Source organism: Takifugu rubripes, chromosome 17 (genome assembly GCF_901000725.2).
Source record: "Takifugu rubripes chromosome 17, fTakRub1.2, whole genome shotgun sequence".
NCBI classification, from domain to species: Eukaryota; Metazoa; Chordata; class Actinopteri; order Tetraodontiformes; family Tetraodontidae; genus Takifugu; species Takifugu rubripes.
In genome coordinates this window covers 5,665,883-5,685,725 of record NC_042301.1, presented here as the reverse complement: position 1 = coordinate 5,685,725, position 19,843 = coordinate 5,665,883, and the positions used below count along the sequence as shown (strand labels likewise).

The 19,843-nt window shown below is 39.4% G+C and overlaps 1 protein-coding gene across 1 annotated transcript in view; it reads right to left on the bottom strand.

Moving 5' to 3' along the window:
* Positions 1-19,843, bottom strand: part of sorcs3a (sortilin related VPS10 domain containing receptor 3a) — a 104,232-nt gene that overhangs the window by 28,529 nt on the left and 55,860 nt on the right. Inside the window, exons 4-7 of the mRNA XM_029851310.1 lie at positions 15,778-15,936; positions 3,694-3,767; positions 2,402-2,466; positions 1,955-2,073 (exon numbers count right to left, since the gene is read on the bottom strand). Coding sequence (XP_029707170.1) covers positions 1,955-2,073; positions 2,402-2,466; positions 3,694-3,767; positions 15,778-15,936 — 417 coding nt within the window. The remainder of the gene's footprint in view (positions 1-1,954; positions 2,074-2,401; positions 2,467-3,693; positions 3,768-15,777; positions 15,937-19,843) is intronic.

Sequence of the window (19,843 nt, the reverse complement as noted above, 5' to 3'; positions counted from 1 at the left end):
TCAGCGATGGACCGGAATTCACGAGGTGCCTTGCTGAAGGGATATCAACATCATCGTCGAAGGACAGGATTGGGTGTTTTGCTGACATTATAAGTGACTTGTTTGGAAGAGACAGGAGGAGTTACAAGTGGAGATATTATGGTCTATACGTGAGCGTTGATCAACCTACGATAGAGTGCAGGAGAGGAAGATCAATGGATGGGTAACCAGAGGCACTTTGTAAGTGGACTTAGTGTGTTTGATTCCTCCCCCATCCACTCTTCCCTTTCACTCAATGCTGAGGTGTTCAAATGTGAAGGTGCCTGAACTGAAGGTTTAAGGTGTGTGTTTACTTGAACATCTCTGCGGAGGTCAAACAGAAAGGAGGTGTTTTCGCCCTATCTTTTGAGTGTAATGCTTAGGCAAGGGCAGGTTGCACAGGAAAGGCTTTCGTGAACAGATAAATAAGAATAAAAATCTGACATCCCAATTTGCTGTTACGCGCAGAAGGATCCAGGACGACGATTTTCGCTAGACTTCTCGATTAAAAATGATACAACTCGGAGCTTGGATTTACTAAAACGCTATCAAAGTAACTGCCCATATATACAGTAAAGATCGTTCAGGCCACCTCATCAAAATCAGCTGCAGCAGATCGGGGACGACCGCAGCCGTTGAAAGTCGCAACATTTACTTTTCTTGATTACTTTTAAATGTATGTCTCATTTACATATGCCAAAGTAAATAATATTCATGCCGTAGAGCAAATTATAATGTGACTAATTTCATAAATCTGCATCACTTGGTATTCAGGACATTACCATTCCATGGTGACATTTCACATGATTAATCTCACAACTATATTTTAGGAAAATAACATAACCTAGATTATTTTATTAATTAAAACAGAGGTCAAAAATCATACAGGGGTCAGGGCTGAGCTCAAGCTTCAGCATGGAGAAGAGATTGTTGGTTTGCTGGAAGCTTTTACAAAACACATTCTAGAACAGACGGATGGATTCTAACAGATAAATGGGAATTTAATTAGTTTTCAGCCACTAATTAAAAGTCTCCTCTGACCATTTTTAGCTTCTTTAAATGTGGAGTTTTGGCTTTGTGATCAGGCCTAGTCTGCGTCGCCACTGTTCTCAATATCACCCTGTAAAATTGGGGATTGAGTTTTCTTTTTGGGTTCTTTCTGTGTTTGTTTCAGTGTGATCTTGTGTTTGTTCCAGTATTGTTTGGGGTTTATATTTATAGAGTTATTTGTTTCCTCTGTGTGGGCTCGTCCTCCTGTGAGCCTCATTTCTTGCTGTTCACTTTCTTATTATCCTGATTGTCAGCACCTGTCTCTTCTCAGCTTCGCTCTCAATCCCCCCCCCCCCCCCCCCCCCCCCCCCACATTGTCGATCTCCTTCTCAGATGTGAATTCCTTGTTTTTGGTAACTTCATGAAAGTTGTGTCTAAATTTCAGGGTTTCAAATCGAGCAGCTGCAGCTGGCACCCCTCTCTTGCACCACTCCTCTCGGCCCAGAGCAGTGCGGTCTTGCACGGCAGTAGCACGTGCACACTGAACAGTTTATTCGTTGTAGATCTGCGTGTGGCGTTCTGAGTCCGAGACGGCCTTAAGTCTGCCTCCAGTGGTGACTCTAAAGATCATTTAGAGCACAATTTGATGACATGTCCAGCAACTGATGGACTTTTTAATTTGCCCCAGAGAAGTGGATGCTGTTGTGCTACTACAGAGCCACTGAGGGTTTTTTTAGTGGGAGAAAGATTATTGTGCCTTCCAGCCTGCCCCAGGCCTGGCTAGCTTTTGCCCTGTTAACGTCATCAGCTATCTTTGGGAGGGCTGCAGCCACTGGGCACCTTGTCCTCCACCAACATGCCAACTCGTCCTGTCTCTATGTCAGCTAGCAGTCACCTTGACATGGCAGGGATCAAGGCAATAACATTGTCTTCTTTGGGTTCTTACCTGTATGAATATGTAGTCATCTTGAACCACTAAAGAGCTGATTTCGATGTATTCAGGGAAAGGGTAATTCCTGTTCGCTTCTGTGCACATCTGGGCTCTGCACGTGACATACTGCACATCTATCATGTCGGAGGGAAAACAAGCCATATGACCTTTAGAATTACCCATTTAATTGTTTTAGAGAAATTGTTGCCTTTTCTTTTTGCCAGTCTTAATGTATTTTCTATATGTTATATTTGTAAAAGCAACAATCCCACATTGTGTGTGTTGGTGGGAGGGGTGCTTCTTTAGGCATTATGTGTTGCTTATGAAAATTGCACTTCATATATAGCTTGGAAATAGCCTTAAGAAGCTAAACCACTGCTATACACTTTGATTGATTATAAAAGTGCAACACGAGAGACTAATTATTGCTCTTCAAGGGGAATTTGGGTTGGGTGCACCTACTTCCATCTGGTGTGTGAGCCTCCAAGTGGACCAGATCTGGCTCCTTGTCTAGGCCCAAGACAGACCTGGGAGGATGACAAATGTTGCAGTCATATGCATGATCATGAAGCGAAACACATGGATATAATAATAAAAAACAAAATGGTACAAGTCACTGGAAGATGAAAAGTTAGTAATTTCTATAAATATTCAGCAATATTCCAAATGTTGTGATGGGTCAGTTGTGGGTCAGCAGTAAGCTTCGGATAAATCTTGCTTTCCTGATCATTTCACCATTGTGTGTATGTTCACATCTCTGGGAGGTGTGTGAGGACATTGTGTGAATGCAGCCAAATGGAGGCTTGCCTGGCCATCACATGAGCCCCATTCAATATTTAGACGTCCTTGAAAAAGCTTTGGTAGTGCAGGGAAAAGATGACAAATGATTGTGCACCATATTCTGGACTATAATTCAATAGTTCAGAAATAACTCCACATACAGTTATATGCAAGTAACCGTCGATGTGGCTGAACTGCAAACCTGAGTCCCCTCAGAGAACATTAATGACTGAGAATTGATTCGGGCTGTGTTGTGATGAGCGTGGACCATACACACACACACACGCACACGCACACCCAAACACACACACACGCACGCACGCGCACACAGAAGGTAGACTGCAGGGAGGGTCACCATCAAATGCGAAGTGATAAAAGGTGACAAGAACGTCCCAGATCCACAATTAATCAGTTTCTAATATGGTACACACAAAAAACAACACAAACATTTACGTATTTATTTAAAAGGAATCTTCTCCATCTAAATCCAATGTTTGATCAAAATAACTCTTGTATGTGTTGCAGCTAGTCTTGCTTTTTAAATGTGATTGGAAGAAGGGCTTTTTTTATTGGGAATTACTAATGACTTATTGATCACAGCAAGCTTACCACTTAGTCTTTAATGAGGTCACCAGTTTTATAATAAATTGAAAATTGTTTGAGTTGAATGTTGAGTTGATCTGTCTTTAGGTAAACCAATAAAATCCAGATTGGGTGTGGGATGAATGAGACACTGTGTGGCAAACTAAAAATACATTAGGACGGAGGGGATAAATCTCTGACTGACTACACGCAGGCAGGAGAAAGTAAACTGAGCTCCAGCAGCATCACCACATGGTGACACACTCTAAAAGGCTGTAATGACTCGCTCAGTTGGGTGAAACATAAACCGTTTCAGCGCTCCTGAGTAAACTGAATGTGGACGTCAAAGGAATGAAACAGCTTCATAAATGAAAAGTAGCAAAGGGACTCACCAGTAGAACCTATTTGGTGTGACGTGCTCATGGATTAGCTGCCATTTTCTTCCAAAATCAACAGAGCTGTACAACTGTAAAGATATCAGAGAAAAGAGAAGCAAAGTGGGTGGGTGTCCTCAGGTAGAGCTACTAATTGCATTGGTTTAAAAAGTAGTCCTGGCTGGATAATTCCAGCTGGTATTTTAGCTAACACATCTATTTAATTTACAGCACAAAAAAAAACCCATTTAAAAGTAACAAAGAAAGAAAAACAGAAATAGCGATGATATCAGTGTGGCCACTTTATGCCTAATCTGCAAAATGATGGTTTTGCTTTAGAACTTTCAACTATTCCAGGTTTTCTCACAAAGCCAATGATGTATAGCTGTGTTGACACGTTGGTGTGTGTAGCCAGTGGCCCAATTTCCATGTGCTAATTGCATTTTCTGGTTCTCAGGTAAACAATTAATAATCCAGGTGCATTTCCTAATGTTATTGATCGATGTTGCATGGGGGTAAAAACTCCATTATACCTTGCTGGATGGGCAAATTGTTGGTTTTTTTGCAGCACAGCAATTCGTTGAAGCCGGTTAAGGTCTGTGCTAATGTCCCTGCTCTTTTATCACAGCAAGCCTGATAGTGTTTTGATAAATGGATACGCATTTATCACCTGCTACACATTTGTCAACAGGGGAATATGTACGTCCACGGGTGTATTTAAATCTCATGTTAGCAGCATTCATAAGCAGCAGAGAGTTAGACACAGGCTATCCAGCAGAATTCCCAATTATATTCAGTCTTTCTCAACAAAATTGATACTAGGTATTTTTTGTACCATCAGGCTCTGATAATGTCATTTCTGACTCACAACGCCGACTGTATGTCACACAACTAGAAGTGCTGGTAGGGTGTGCCAACATCTGATGGCATGAATATAGATCTTGCATCAGGTGCTTTGTTTAAAAAAAAAAGTTGGTTTTAATCATATAATCATCCGTGTTTGTGTCTGGAATAGAAATAAATGAATTAAATCCCTCAACATTCCTTATCAAAAAGCAGACACAGTGGGTCTGTGGGATCCTGGCTGAACACTTGCCAGGAAGACAGCAGGATCACTCCTCAGAGAGGAAAACAGATGTGTTGTGCTCTCTTCTGTGCCATCTAATCTATATAATGCTATGCTTTGGGTTTCTCTCTTGCATGAGTTTGTTTTTCCCATTGGGGCTCCAGGAAATGCTAATCGTCAATCAGGCTCACAAGCCCCCAGAGCGCCCCTCTGACCATCGATAGTGCAGAGGTGGAGATAGTCAGCAGCAGGAAATTTCAGGTGGATTTCTCATGGACACCACAGCACTGGCAAAGGAAGCCAGCCAGCAAACCCCACCCGCATTGCCACCTGGAGCATCACCATGTGGTTCGGCGCCTGCGCGGAGTGTTGCCAGAAGCCCCTCTAGTGTATTGTGAGAATGAATGTTGAAATGTTTTCAGGGGATTTTTTCATGGATTCGGGAGGATTATTTTCAGGTGTTGAGCAGAGAGTGTGTGTGTCCATTTATCTAAAAGGGAGGCCAACGTATATTGATTATGGTGATCCACTAACAGACTTTTTAAGATGCTGAGTTTGGGTGAGTCTTCTGAACCATTTGATTTGATGGGATGCAACCCTATTCCTAAAGAATGAGACTGAAGATCATGCTCTGGACCATTGGTGCTGTCTACTTCTAAATAAAATGTAATTATTTTCCTCACTTGGGTGTTTAGCTTTGTCCAAGGCAGCAGGCAGTGTTCCTCATAACTCTGGACAGTGACATATGAGGCCAGTGGCCAGATTGAGCCTCTCCTCCCTCCATATATCAGTTCAATAACATCTTAAATTCCAGCTGTCACAGACTAAGCTTCATAGTTTCCCACTCAGGATGATAAATCAAAGGTCTTCTCTGCCGGCTGTCACTGCCACCTTAAGGAGTCAGCAGCAGAAGCTGAGGATAAATATCATCACTGTTAAATTCTCGAGATGGTAAATAATTATTATAGCCAGAAAAACAGTAAATATACTTTGTTGGTTTGTATTTTGTTTTGGATGACACTGAATCTCTGTTTTATTTACAGGAGATTAGGAGCATCATCAAGTAGCTCAGTTATTCACAAGGGATGCTTTTATTGCAGCTCATTGTATTCTGTTTTTATTGTCTGGTACCACTTTTGTCCTGAGATGGAAGATGAGTTGGAAGCGTAAAATGAAAGCGCGCTTGAAAAGAGTCCAGGTGAAATCAGGAAGAATCCTTGGTGTTGATGAAGAGGGCGACTGGTATGATGGTATGAGCTCCGGGACTGCTGTAACAAAACCAGCTGAACCCGTTGTTCGTTTCCAAATTAGCTAATTGTAGTTTTAATTCCCCAAATCTCGTGGACACCAAACTCATTTTGCCAAGGGAAGGTTACGCTGTGAACAAAAAGAACTGTGTATCTATCTGAGAAACCATAGCAGAATATTTCCCAAGCAGGCTGACAGATGCTTGCCTATTATGACTGAGAGGAGACTAAAAATAAAGAAACAGATAAAGTAGAGATAAGAGATAAAAACTATGACGCATGCTGTTCATAACAGCTTCCCGGTTACTAAAAACTGCTTTTTCTTCTCCTCAACATGATGTCTTTAATCACTTTAATCCCTTCTATGCAGATAATGCTCAAATGTCCCTTTTTAAATGTTGATGGCTCCGAGATTCCTCTACCAAATTACCTATAGGATTTGACTTCTTGAATTTAAATTAATTAGCTTTTTTATTTTACCAAACTGGGCCTTTAATGTTGGTATTTTGACCTGGGTCACCCCAAAATGTAAGTTAAAGTCACAGTTACAAACCTGGGTTTTAAACTGAATCAGCAGATGTTAAAATGTCCTCACCAAAAACAAAATTCACTTCAAAACTTTTTTACTCTTTGAATTCAGGGTGAGTTGTGTGGCTTCACTCTTTTATTGTGCTTACGTCTCTATTAGGTGGTGTTTTATGACCTCGTTTGTTTTGTATCATTTTCCTTCTGCAGCCCTTTGGAAAGCTTGTGAGGTTTTTGAGAAAATACAGGCTATATAAATGGAGGTAAATAAAGTTAGTTTCAAAATACTGAATAAATTGCATGATGCTTATCATTTAACTTATCTGTCTGCACAACAATGAACAAATGATCCTTTTTTTTTTTTTATAATTGAGGCACAACCTTCATCCACATTTAACATATTGGAATGTAATGAATGAATGTATTATAGGGCAAGAGTGCATCTTGACCTTACGGTCATTTAGTGCGCATTTTCCAACTCTATAGGAAATGAACATGAATGGTAGTTGGATTTCAGCAGGTGATATTTGTGGAAATAACAAGAGTGATAAGAAGACTTTAAAATGGATGCATTAAAATAGACGACTGATCAGATTGACGATCTCATGGCTGGATCACGAATGGTTTCCACATTGAGGCAGACGCCAGCAAGGTGCAGGTGATCTACTTGTTTGAGCTGCTATTGTGATGGATGAACAAGTGTGACCTTTTGGGTAGAGGCTGTGCTTAAAATCAATTCCAAACCATAGTGCTATTTTTAGAAGATATTTTCTTTCAGCAATGTAACAGGAAAAGCTTGACAACATTCAAGAAAGCCATGATTTTTACGCAGGGTTGTGGCGCAATGAGCCCTGGTGCGCAATTCCTCCCCTTTCCAGCCTCCAAAGGCTGATCTAATGAAAATCTGTGTAAACGCCATTCCTGTCAAGACACGTGAGGAGAGGATTAGGTTGGAGGAGTGGCTGACCAGAGTCTGCCAGTTCGCTGGTGGGAAAAAAATGCATTATTCTGGAGTCAAGATCAGCAGCTGAGACCAAGATGATCCCTCAAATAGAAATCAAGCAGGGAACGCTTTGGAATAAACACTATTCTGAAAACACAACCTTAACTTAAAGATACACTGATGTTAAAATCTGTTTAGGAAGGTTCGAAATATTTAGATGAATGGATTCTCACCAGTTGTTAATGAGCTGCAGTAATTGAAATGCCTCTAACGACATATATTTGAATCTGATATAAGTCTGCTTAATGTTGCTGCTGAGCTTTGTGTGGCCTGATATGTTAAGTATATGTACTTATTGTGTATATTTATACATATATATACACACACACAATGTTCTTATTGTCAATTTATTGCAAATAATAGACAAGGTTGTTTAAACTGGTGGTGTTCAGAGTAGATTTTAGATTTTACTTTCTTCTAGATTCTTTACCCTGTTCTGTTTTTGATCAAATGGTGTTGGTGCTGGACATTTTGCTTACTATTTTCTGTGTTTTTATCTTTTTCTGTCTGGAAACTCTGTTACAGGAGAGCACCGTTGGAACTGCTGAATTCAAAAGTGGCAGCTGCAGTGTAGTCCGAACATTAAAGACGAAGGCAGAAAAAAAGGCTGAAGCTTTGTACAGCTGACAAGACTGTCAACTGTATAAAGCTCAACGTTTAATAAGGACCTGTGGGACATAATCAAGGAGGCGCCGTACTGATAGCAGGCAATAAAAAGAAACATTACACAGTTTGACATATGTCAAGATGACTTGGATGATAATTAGACTGGTAACTAACAGCCCTTAGTAGCAAATATGAGGCTGCTGCTATTGACGTATGGTCTGATGGGAAATGTTTGCAGATTCAATATAGATTTAATCATGCACCAGAATCATTGACGGATCGACCCATCACCATCACCATTTGAGATTAAGGCTTTAATGCCAAGACAAAGTCCCTTTTTGTATTTGCCATTTATTGCACATAATTGAAGGGTTTACTCAAGAGCTAAAGTGAGACTTTAAGGCGTGGTGGTACGAGTGAGTATAAAGATGTGATACATAATCTAGAATCTTGCCTGAAGGTGACCCTCAGGCAGTGGCCAGCATTGCCATGAGTAATTCCATCTGGAAAAAGAGGTCTTAGAAGTCTCACAGAGATTTTGGCACTGTAGCAATATGAAAAAATGGACAGCGAAGGCAGATTGTAAATGTATTGTTTGACCTGGAGCACATTTAAAGGCTGGCAAATGTTATAAAAGAAGTAATCAGGATAAAATGATTACTTTTCCTTCAATATACAGAAGTATTGCTGCTCATTGACATGTTGTATAGGCTTTTCTTAAACCACCCACCCACTAGCTTCACTTCCTGCAGTATTTCTCATGATTCATTATTTCTCATAAACCTATTTTAAGGATTAGAATGCCATTGCAAACCTGAGGAGAACAAAACCATAGAATTGGAATTTAAAACTGCAGCATTACCAGAAAAATATGAGAGCACAATTTCTTTGCCACCAAGCCCACATCTAAAACCCCTACTCCCATTTTCCCTGCACGATCCCTCTCATGATTGTAACTGACCTGGCGGCTTGCAAATCTCAACAGAAGAAAAAGTAAGTGTCCTATCATTATGCAGCCTCCACCTATCTGTTCAAAGAGCATTCACATAAGGTCCCCAGGATGACAACAGCAGCAGCACTTATTTAAGTCCAGTCTCATCTCGGCAAACTCTTCAACACTTTTCCCACCTCGTGTAACTAATGACACACTTGTTGTGTAATGTGGATGAGCTCAATTACTTTTCCGCCTGACTCGTTGGTGATGACTGAGTTAAGTTGACAGAGTCATTTTCAGTTGAGGTGACATTGCTGGCTCTGGTTCCCCAAAGAAATCATGAAGACTTTCAAGGCTTCTTCTGGACAGTGTGTAGCTTTCTGGGTTTTATATGCCTATTCATATTCAGAAACTCATTTACAGGGCTTTATTTTCACAGTTAAAGGTGACTTTTAAACACTTCAGCCATTAAGTTAAGGTACACTTGATATTTTATTATTATTATTTTTTAATAATAGAATTATATACAGAATTATACTGCTGCAGGGTGATAGATGGAACTTGAAAAAAGGCTTGGAGTTCAATGCCAACCCTGGACTATTTATGTGTAATCAGGGTTTCCTACTGAGATTAGTCATGTTTTGAAATGCTGAACATGTTCATCCTTGATTAGGAGAAATGGTGCACATTTTTATTGAAATCGCATTTCTGTATACTGTGAATGGAACAAATGCATTATTAATCAACACATTTTTAATCAGCCTACTTAATATAATTGCAATAGACTCCATTTTCCATTGAAATCTAAAAAAAAATGTAATTTCCCTTCCAATATATAGCCATGATCAAAATGTTCCTGTTACATTGTCATGGCAACTCATTTGGAGTATAAAAAGAACAAAAGAAAACCTCTATAATGATCTAAGAAATGTGATTCACCTAATTTTCATTAAAATCCTCTTAATGCTTTTGTAATTATCAAATCAATAAGGAGTGATTTGTGTGAATATACTCAAGTAACTTGCCATTTACTTGATGACTATTTTGATGAAAAAGGGATGTGAATCTAGAATTTTGTGACTGGAACTGCACCACCGCCTCAAACAAACATCTCAAACAAAAAAGACTATCCGCATCATCAGCCATCTTGGGAAGCCAAAAGCCCACCACAATTTAAAAGTCCTCTCAGACACTCTCTTTAATCCATGAACATACAAACATTGTTTGACTTAATCCACCCTAATGATGCAAATTTATGCTGTTAATTATTTCAAGCTGAATTGCCACCTGACTAAATGTTTTCAGAAATGCAATTGGGACATCGCACTCGATAAATCATCCAGGAAAGAAATTATTCAGGATTACTTTTTCTTTTCTTTAAATCATTTGCATCAAAACCATACAAAATCTCAGTTTTGTTGCATACCTAATGTGAATGGTATTGTTGGTCGGTGGCAGAAGGGTTCTCTTTAGATCCATTTTAAAAATAAAACAGGAAACAGTGAATCCCCATCCTTCAGTGTTCCCCTGTCAGTATCTTTCCATGTTACTGAAAACCTCAGCTGACACCTCTTTTGCCTGCTAGATATGATTCTTCATTTAAATGACAGATATTGGCGCATAGGGAATGTATTACAATATAAAAGAAAATTAATTAGGTTGCTGTGAGGAGAGAATGTTCTTTCTTAGACACAGGCCGCAGAAAGGTATTTCCCTTTGTACTGCAGGAAAAAGGTGGCTTTAATATGAATCTTTTTTTTTCTTGTATTTTCTCTCCCTTAAAAATCCCCATATCAGAGTGCTATGGCTATCTGCTGTTCTCATCCTTTTCAGGAAATAAAATAGGGAAGACCTGTACACATCACTGATGATGATACGAACCCCTCCATGAGTCGGCCAGTATGTGTGTATCTGATTGATAGCTGAGTTTATACTGTATATAGTATAATGACGATTAAATTCAACCAGCGAAATGCCCGAGTTGTTAGGAAATACTGACAGATTCAAGTGTAACAGCGAAACAGTTGTAATGGAATAAAATACCTTTTTGGGAGGAAAAAATCTGTACAATATAATTTCATAAAAATTGCCATTTCTAGTCACGAACAAAGTAGGACACCCCGACGTTTGCCCGCTTAAAATGGCAAAAAATTTCAGGAGGTAATGTTCTTCATTGGTATTTAGCAGATGGTCTAAACTACTGTTGCTATGGCACCAACCTCATCTGCTGCTTTGACAAATACTGTTTCCAGTGTTTCAAGATATCTAAACTCTCCCATTGCTTTAGAGTCATAACGAACCCGACTAGAACCTAAAAAAAAAGCTGTCTTGATGTTTTCACTCACTGATAGCCTAATAGTAATGGGATGTATTTATGAATAACGGTTTCCTGGAAGAGAGAGGGGTAAAAGTACAGTAAAGTGGACATTAGTAAGACCTATAGGCTACAACTATAAATCAGAATGCTATTACCAGTTAGGTATGTCGTTCAATATATATGTCGTTCAAACCTCTAGTTTTTCCATGTAAAAACTTGACTCAAACAATGATTTCCACCAAGGGATATGTAGACATCAAGAAATGACAAAAACATTCATTAAATTTGTTTCAAAATAATCTGACAATCATTTTCATGTCCACTTGATCCTTGGATACAAGAAATTTCTGCCCAATATACTGTATATAAGTTGGAAAGTTCACAAATCGACTTAATTCATGTTGAAATGTAGTATCACAATGTACAGTTGTAATGTTTAATTTGTAATAGATCAGATGCAAAAAAACAACAACCCCAAAACAAACAAAGAGACTATATTTTGCAGCAGTGTAAATTAAGGATGTCGAAAACCATTCCTTGAGGGGTCCATCCAACCAGGTCTTCTGATTTACCAGGTGGACAACTCTTTAACCTGGTTATCTCTTGTCCTGGTGAAAGCTATTTTGTGCCTGAGAGGATAAAACCCCAGCTGGATTTCTGCCCTTTAGGACCAGATTTTGACATTTGACAATTGTATTTTCTGATACAATTTTTGATGCTACCAGAGAATTGTGGCTTCTTAACCATCAGCTTGTCTTCCCCTTGCATTTCTCTTTTAGTTGCTATTAAACATCCACCGGCATTTTCATATTTTTTCCTGAAAAGGTGTCAATTAAAAAATAAAACACTTTTTAGTCACCAAGTAAAAAGAACAAGCCTTCAGGCAGACCTTTACGTCTAGTCTACAGGGAGCTATGATAACACTTATTTATTCCATTTGTGGAGTATTTTTACATCCACTGATGTTCTGTGTCAGCCTGTTCATATAACTCTTTGATTTTGTTACGACATTTTGACGCAATGAGAAAATAGTTTTTATAAAGTTCTAGAAATCTAATGAAAGTCTCAAAATTCTAAACTAAGAGCCTGTTAAAGACAATAAGAGTTCCAAATCCTTAAACAACCTAAATGGTTGCTATTGGAAAAGAATCATGAATCTAAACTAAATTAAAATAAACCCTTCTTGACACCCTATTTGTCTTGACATTGATCAAACGCTGCCCTGCTCGAGGGTTGTCTTCAAGTCCCTAGGGGTAAATTTAAGTTAGTACCAACTCACAGCTGATTAAATTCAGAATGATCTGTAAACTATTCGCCAGTTGTGAGAAAAAAATGCACATATTATACCACTGGTACTGCTGGTACTGCGCCTGCCTTGAAAGTTCCAGTAAGAGATGATTAACTCAACAATTTTGGAGTAAATATAATTTAAGTAAATATGATAATCACAGCATTTGCATTGTTGTCCCAGAAGAAGGCAGTTGAAGAATTAAAAATGTTAAAAAAAAAAGATGCACACTTTAACTTGCCATCTCAACATTATCAATGTGGTAAAGTCTAAGCAAACCTTCAAGACTTTCACAAGACTATTTGACCTCAGTGAACTCAGTAGATGAGGATGACAAAAAAGATGAAAATTTTTCCTTTATATACAAATCGCATTTTTAAATCGTTTACAGTCTGAGGCTTGCTTCACAGCTAACTGAAAATGATCCAAAAAAAAAGAAGAATATTCTACATGTGTACTAATTTCTGTACATCTTAATGCATTTTCTTGGATAAACATTCACACTGTATTTACTTATGTATTTCACCAACATATGTACACTGTAACATTAATTACTAAGGGCTTAAATCCGATGTGGTAGTCGGTGAATTTTCAACAGGTTCATTACTGTCATGACTGCTCGGCAATCAGCAGTCGTTCCTGCTACATCACCAGGTGCAGGGCAGCTCTTTGGCTCCAGTCCATTAATTGAACTTAATTGTTCCATTTTGCTAGAACCCATCTTAGAACACTGCAGGGAAATGTTTGCAGTGCTCCATAATATTTATAAAAGTCAATTTGATTTTGATTTGATGTTTTTGGATACTCTTGCACATACAGGGGTGTCACAGCTGCGGGCAATCATGCCCGTGAGCCGCCTAGCCCCGCACACCTGTTGTGCATCAGGACACTAATGAGCACTCTTCTTAATCCCCGGAGGCACACCTGCTCTCTGCCAGATCGTTATTCGTTCCCGATGACTTTCCAGCGTTTTCATGTTTGCCTGCCTGCCCGGTTCCGACCTTGCCTGTTCCTGACCATTCTGTTTAGCCTGCTCCCCTGTAAACTCTGTCTGCCTTCTGCCCGATCTCGACCTTGCCTGTCCCCGACTATTCTGTTCTGCTCGCTCCCCGATGAATCCTGTCTGTTGTCTGTGTCCGGCAATAAAGCGGTGTTCAGCCAGACTCGTATGCCGCATTTGGGTTCTTATCTGGTTCCTGAAACAGGGGTAAAATTAGTAAAAGACGTATACTTTAAATGACACTGTTATGTTGGGGTCAAGGGTTCCGGCTTGTGTTTGGTTTTTCCTGCAGGGGGCGTAATTTGCAACAGCTGGCTCTGCAGGCAGGCGCACCTGTTGTCAATCTACATCAGGTCACCTATTTAAGGATGGAGCGTCTGTCTACCAGCGTTGGAGAGTTTTGGTGTTTCCCCATGGTAGAGCTGACACCTGTTTCCTCATCATCAGTTGTTTAAAGCTTGTTGATATGCTTCTCCCTGCTCATTTGAGGTCTTCATGCAGCCCTGCTGAACTGGAGAATGCGCAGGACCTAACTCCCGTGTTGGGTCTGCGCTGGAGCTCTCTGTGTGCCCCGGAAGACTGGGCAAGTGCTTCCCTGCAGTCCAGGAGGACTGCTAAATTGATCTTTGAATAAAGACTTGGTTTTTGAACTTTTACCACTATGTTTTGCTTGCTTTTGGGTCCTGGAAAAAACCCAACCCTAAAATGTCACTCAGTAAAATGAACAACATGAACACAGTTTTTATAATATATTGACTGTGTGAGACATGGAAAGGGGGATCATTTAGGGGTTGTTTGGTAAGAGAGGGAATGCACAGGATAAAATCAAGCAGATCCACAGTTTTGTAGTAACCAAGGGAATGGATATATTCTCATATGGTATTGGTATTGCAACTGTTTGGGCACTTAAACAAATTAAAGACAAAAGGATCTTCAAAAAGCCTTTAATTACTTACAGATGGCACATTTAATCTGTATCCATTTATTTTTAAAAACAGAACCGCCAAAAGTCCTGCAGCAAAGGTTGGACCCTCTGCATGGTTAATACCTCACAGCACCTGTTTTAGCAAACATCCCAGCTTCTAAACCCTTTTGTAGCAGCCAACAGTCTTTCATTTGAGTCCAATTCTGTGGGACACCTCTTGATGGCAAGTGCAAGAGTGACGTTACAGGGATTAGAGATACAGAAAGTGCAGGTTTTAAATACGTAGGGTCAGTAGTCCAGAGCAATGTAGTTTCTGGAAGAGAGATGAAGAAGTGGGTGCAAACAGGTTGGGACAGGTAGAGCAAAGTGTCAGGTGTGCTGTGTGATAGAAGACTGCCAGCAAGAATAGTTTGGACATGCCCAGGGATGGACACTGATACTATTAGAGGGATGCTGAGGATGACATAGAGGAGACATAAGACTAGATATTTGGCTGTAGTTACAGGGGGCATGAAGTTAGTTGGTGAGCAAGAAGAGAATGAACAGGGCAAGGAGTAGATGGAGGAGTATCCTTCAATGTGGTGACTACTGAAGGAAAAAGCAGAAAGAAAAAGAGGATCCATTTGTAGAAGCTATTTTTCTTTAACTTCAGCTTTTGTTGCTCAGATGGTGTCATCTGTTTCCTCAATTTGAAATTTAAAATGTCATTGAATTCATTCTTCCCTCTATCCTTTATGTTCCCCATGCCAGTGGCGGCAACACAACCACAAAGCCCAATCGATCCAACCTCAATGCTTCAGTTGGACAGGTGTTCTTTTCACTAAATTCTGTGCCCTTTTGTTCTTTAAACATATCATTGCTCACTGCGACCAAGGAGTTCTATTATAACCTTATTGATCCACAGGACTTGTTTCCAAGAACGCTTGTGTAGATGTTCTTATGATTCCAGCCATGACTGTAACGGGCTGATTAAGCTAATTAAAGTATGCTACCTTGATCAAAGTTATCTAAGAGCTCAAATCTTTCAATGCTCTCATCTGTTTGTATGCTGCAGCGTCATGTTTTTCTCCTGTACAATTGTACAAAACAAAAGCTTAACTGTTCACATCAACAGGAAGTGTGAACAGGGATGCTGAAGCTGTTGCACTTGACAAGGAAAGAAAAGAAATGTTACATCAGCAGGAGACATACCTTCTGGTCATGACTGTAGGCTAAGGCCCAGTCCTCCACAGTGGGGTGGAATAGAAGGCTAAGGACATAGAAAGTGAGGCGGTACTTCTGGTAGCTGGCTCCCTCATCAGAGCTGATGAGCACACTGCTCTCAAACTCTGGATCTGTCAACACCATAATCTGAAACGAAGATGGAGGGGATTTGAAAGGTGAGTTTGAGTGGAAAGTCTGATGTAAGTCATGTTTAAATCAGTACTGTGCTGAGTAAATAAGTACTATATATTTCCAAATTCATTACACAGAGCTAACAAGTTATGTTGCCAAGACATGCCTAGGTGGGAAATTAACAACATTCCTCCAAAATTAGATAAAGGCTGTTAATCTCTGTGAGAAGCGAAATATGAGATAAATTAAAGCTGTAAAGCACTTACTAGAGGAAAAAAGAAGCAATTTGAACCAGTACTGTAACAAAAGGCAAGAAAGCTTATGTTCTTGATGCGATTAGGTGGTAAACAACGGTGTGAAGCAACACCGCACAATTCCACAAAATGGATAATGTTATTGTCTTCATCAGTTACTTTTAACATCTTTTCATTTTAACAATTCCACATTTGTCAAAGCTCATTTTTATTGATTTCATGCTTGAAGTGACTCTGCCACAGTTATTACAGGATTCAATAAGAGCGAGAATTCCACGATACATATTTCTTTACACTAATGACATTTTTGGTTGTTGTAGCTACAGATAAAATGGTGAGAGAGGATTCCTCTTTGACTAAAATATGTTTTATACACACACATGCGTGAGTGTGGTCCTGTACTTGCTACATATTGAGTACCAAAATACTACAAGCAAAATAAAGACATTCTTGGAAAGTCAAAGGGCTGTTTGAGGGTCAAGACTTGCTTTTAAGGTTGAGATCAGAATTGGGTTTTGGTGAGGATCAGGGTTGGGGTCAAGGTAAGACATTTAGGTGGTTGGGGTATGGAGTTGGGTAGTTTCTATGAAAGTCCTCAAAAATATAGAGGTCCAACAATATGTGTGTGTTAGGGATAGGAAAGAGAGCTGTGTAGGCAGTGTGATTAAAAATATTTTAGAGGATTATTGATCACACAAACAAGGAAAATACAATGCTCCAAAACTCGGTGGATTGTCATTTCTTTTTCATTACAAACCTCATGATAAAACAAAGGCTTTTACCTCTAACTTTTCTTTGCAAGGTAATCTGTTACTACATAGAAAAGGGCTGCGATCACCTATTATTCATTTACCACTGCAGGAGTGTGAAAACTGCCACATTTTTCATTCCTTGCACATTATGTAATGAGCCTTCTTTTTATGCTTCATCTGTAATTAAAAAGACCCTACAGCCAATCACCAACTGGGGGACAATTTCGAACCCCTCTGACTGTGGCCTGAAGAGTAATTATTCACTTTGAAAACTACAGCTAACAATAGCATTAGGTATGGGTAATTAAGATTTCCTCTCATGGCTTTCTCTCAGGCCTTAATGAGGGGGTAACAACAAGAAATCTATCAAGGTTGAATAGATAACTGTTTTTATTTTATCACTTGCATGTGTTAGCAGGTATGAATCAGTGATATATGGGACGAGACACTCCTCAGCAAGTATATCTCATGAACTCCATGGTTCGTGCCTGGTTTGGATGATAAACGAAATGTATCACTGCAATATGCTCATTACCCATGGATCTGAACTTAAGCCCCCCACTTTTTTCAACAGTTTGTTTTAATGACCCATTTTAAAAATCTAATTTGACTTACATTTGCTTCGCCAATAAATTAGACCAGAAAATAAAAAAATGAAATTAACTTTGCAACTTAATGTCATTACAATAAAGATTTTATAATCAGATGCAGTAAAAGGCCTTTAGAGAGAACCCCCTTGACCTACTTATATTATTATAATATATTAGTGTTCTTACATTTGAAAGGAATGTCAGAGAGCAGCAATTAGGACATTTTTTTTTAATCAATTAAAACAGAAATGTGACCGCTCTCTAGTAAAATGACATGTGAATGTGATCATATGGGTAAATCCTATCCACCTATGTAACAGGTGATTGAGATATCTACAGCAGAAACTTTTAATTTTGTCAATAATACATGTAATGCACTATTGGCATTAGCAATGCACAGGACCTACAATCCTACTATGAGCATGGTTGCAAGTTCAATACTCATCACCCCATAAAATGGGTTGGAAATGTGTGTCTCCAGGTCTCAAAGTGGTTTAGCTCAACAATCCAGGGATCTAAACCTCAAGTGAAACTACACATACTGCATATATTTTCTCTGAATTACATTTTTGCCTGACTCTAACTTTGGCGACCACTTTTAATGGCACAGAAAACAGATCATAATTAATTAAAAAATAATAATAAACGCAATAGTTTTTAATTAGAGTTTTGAAATCTAGATTTAAAAAAATAGTGTCAATTGTCAATATTACTACATTTTAAATGGATATGCAGCAGACCTACCAGAGACATTTGGAGAGTCTAAAAATAAACAATACATGTCAAGCGCTCTGACCGTCAGGCTATATGAGCTCTACTCAGGTGGAATTACTGAGAAAGCGACATGATCTGCAAAACCTCTGTAAAAAGTCAATTCATATCAAGTCAAATTTATTTTCCCACAGGGAGGAAATTAAGTTGTAGCCAGATATTAAAAAAAAACACAACCAACAACAAAGACCACAAAATAAATAGTGAAGGAGATGGTATCACAACACAGATAGGGACCAGCACATAAAATAAAAAAAACAATGTGATCACTACAAGATTGACCAAGACATGCAATAGTCCAAAAGACCAGTGTGCAAAAAAGCAGAAAGTGTAAAATCATTTGTGCAAATTCAGCATGTTAATGGCAGCACTGTAAAAGAGATTTGTTAACATTAGGTCATGTGAATGGGACCTCCATACCTTCAACCTGAGGGTAGAAGCAGAGACTCGCTGTAGAGGGGGTGGTCACCAAAGCTCAAAATAACCAGACCCTTCCAAAGATGTGACAGTCATATAAATCAGAGACTGATTCACCCCATAACCTTGTCAGCAACACTGACAAGATGACCCAGCCTGTTTCGCTCAGGAAGGTTAAGCTTGCCAAACCAGACTGCTAAAAAGGCAACAATGACTGATGTGTTCAAAAAATAAAGACGCTGTAGGATCTTCTAATTGGCAGCATCCACATTAGCCTGGAAAAGAAAATCGTTACCCAGCAAAGTTCTACAGTATTTGCATCTATCCACTGGTTCTACCTCCACTTGCTATATCTCCATAAGCTTGTGAGTAAGTGCAGACTTTCTATAATCAATAACGCTGTCCTTGGATGCTGAGTTCCACGTAATGCTCCTCGCACCACTTGACAAAGTCATTCACCATTGGGCCATAAACCAATTCTTCTCTCTTAAGACTTATTATGATGGAGTCATCTGCAAACTTGATGATGCCTGTTATTGAACTTACTACAATGTACAAGGGATGTGTAAGAACACACTCCTGGGGGAACCAGTGGAAGAGTAGAGCTTTTCAGAGAGAACACCATTGACTCTTGGGCACTGTGAGATATGAATAAAGTCTAAAATCCAACTAATAATGCTGAAATCGAGTTTAAATCTATGGAGATGATTCTCAGCACGCAAATGTGGCTGTATAGTAAAGTATTAAAAGCAGAGGAAAAGGTAATACAATGAGATCTAGCATGGGACGTGTACCACCACCAACCACCATGTGGTACAGACTGTTCAGCAATGTCTGTACCGGCTCTATAGGGTCTCCTGCACCTAGGCCCGAGTCACACACTTCATCACCCTCTCAAACGCCTTCATGAATGGAGTCTGAAACCCTTCAGGGCTTTGGGATTACAGCACTTTGCAACTGGGGCAACAATTGAGTGTTTTCGGATAGGGGGAATCCTTTATTTCTCTAGGCATTCCATAAAAAATGCACTGGAACATACCTCCCAAATGCTCCGCACAGGTTTTAAGCACTGTTTCATGGATCTGCTCTGAGTCTGGGCTCGTTTTGCTCTGGGTTTACTTGAATAATCTAACCCCTA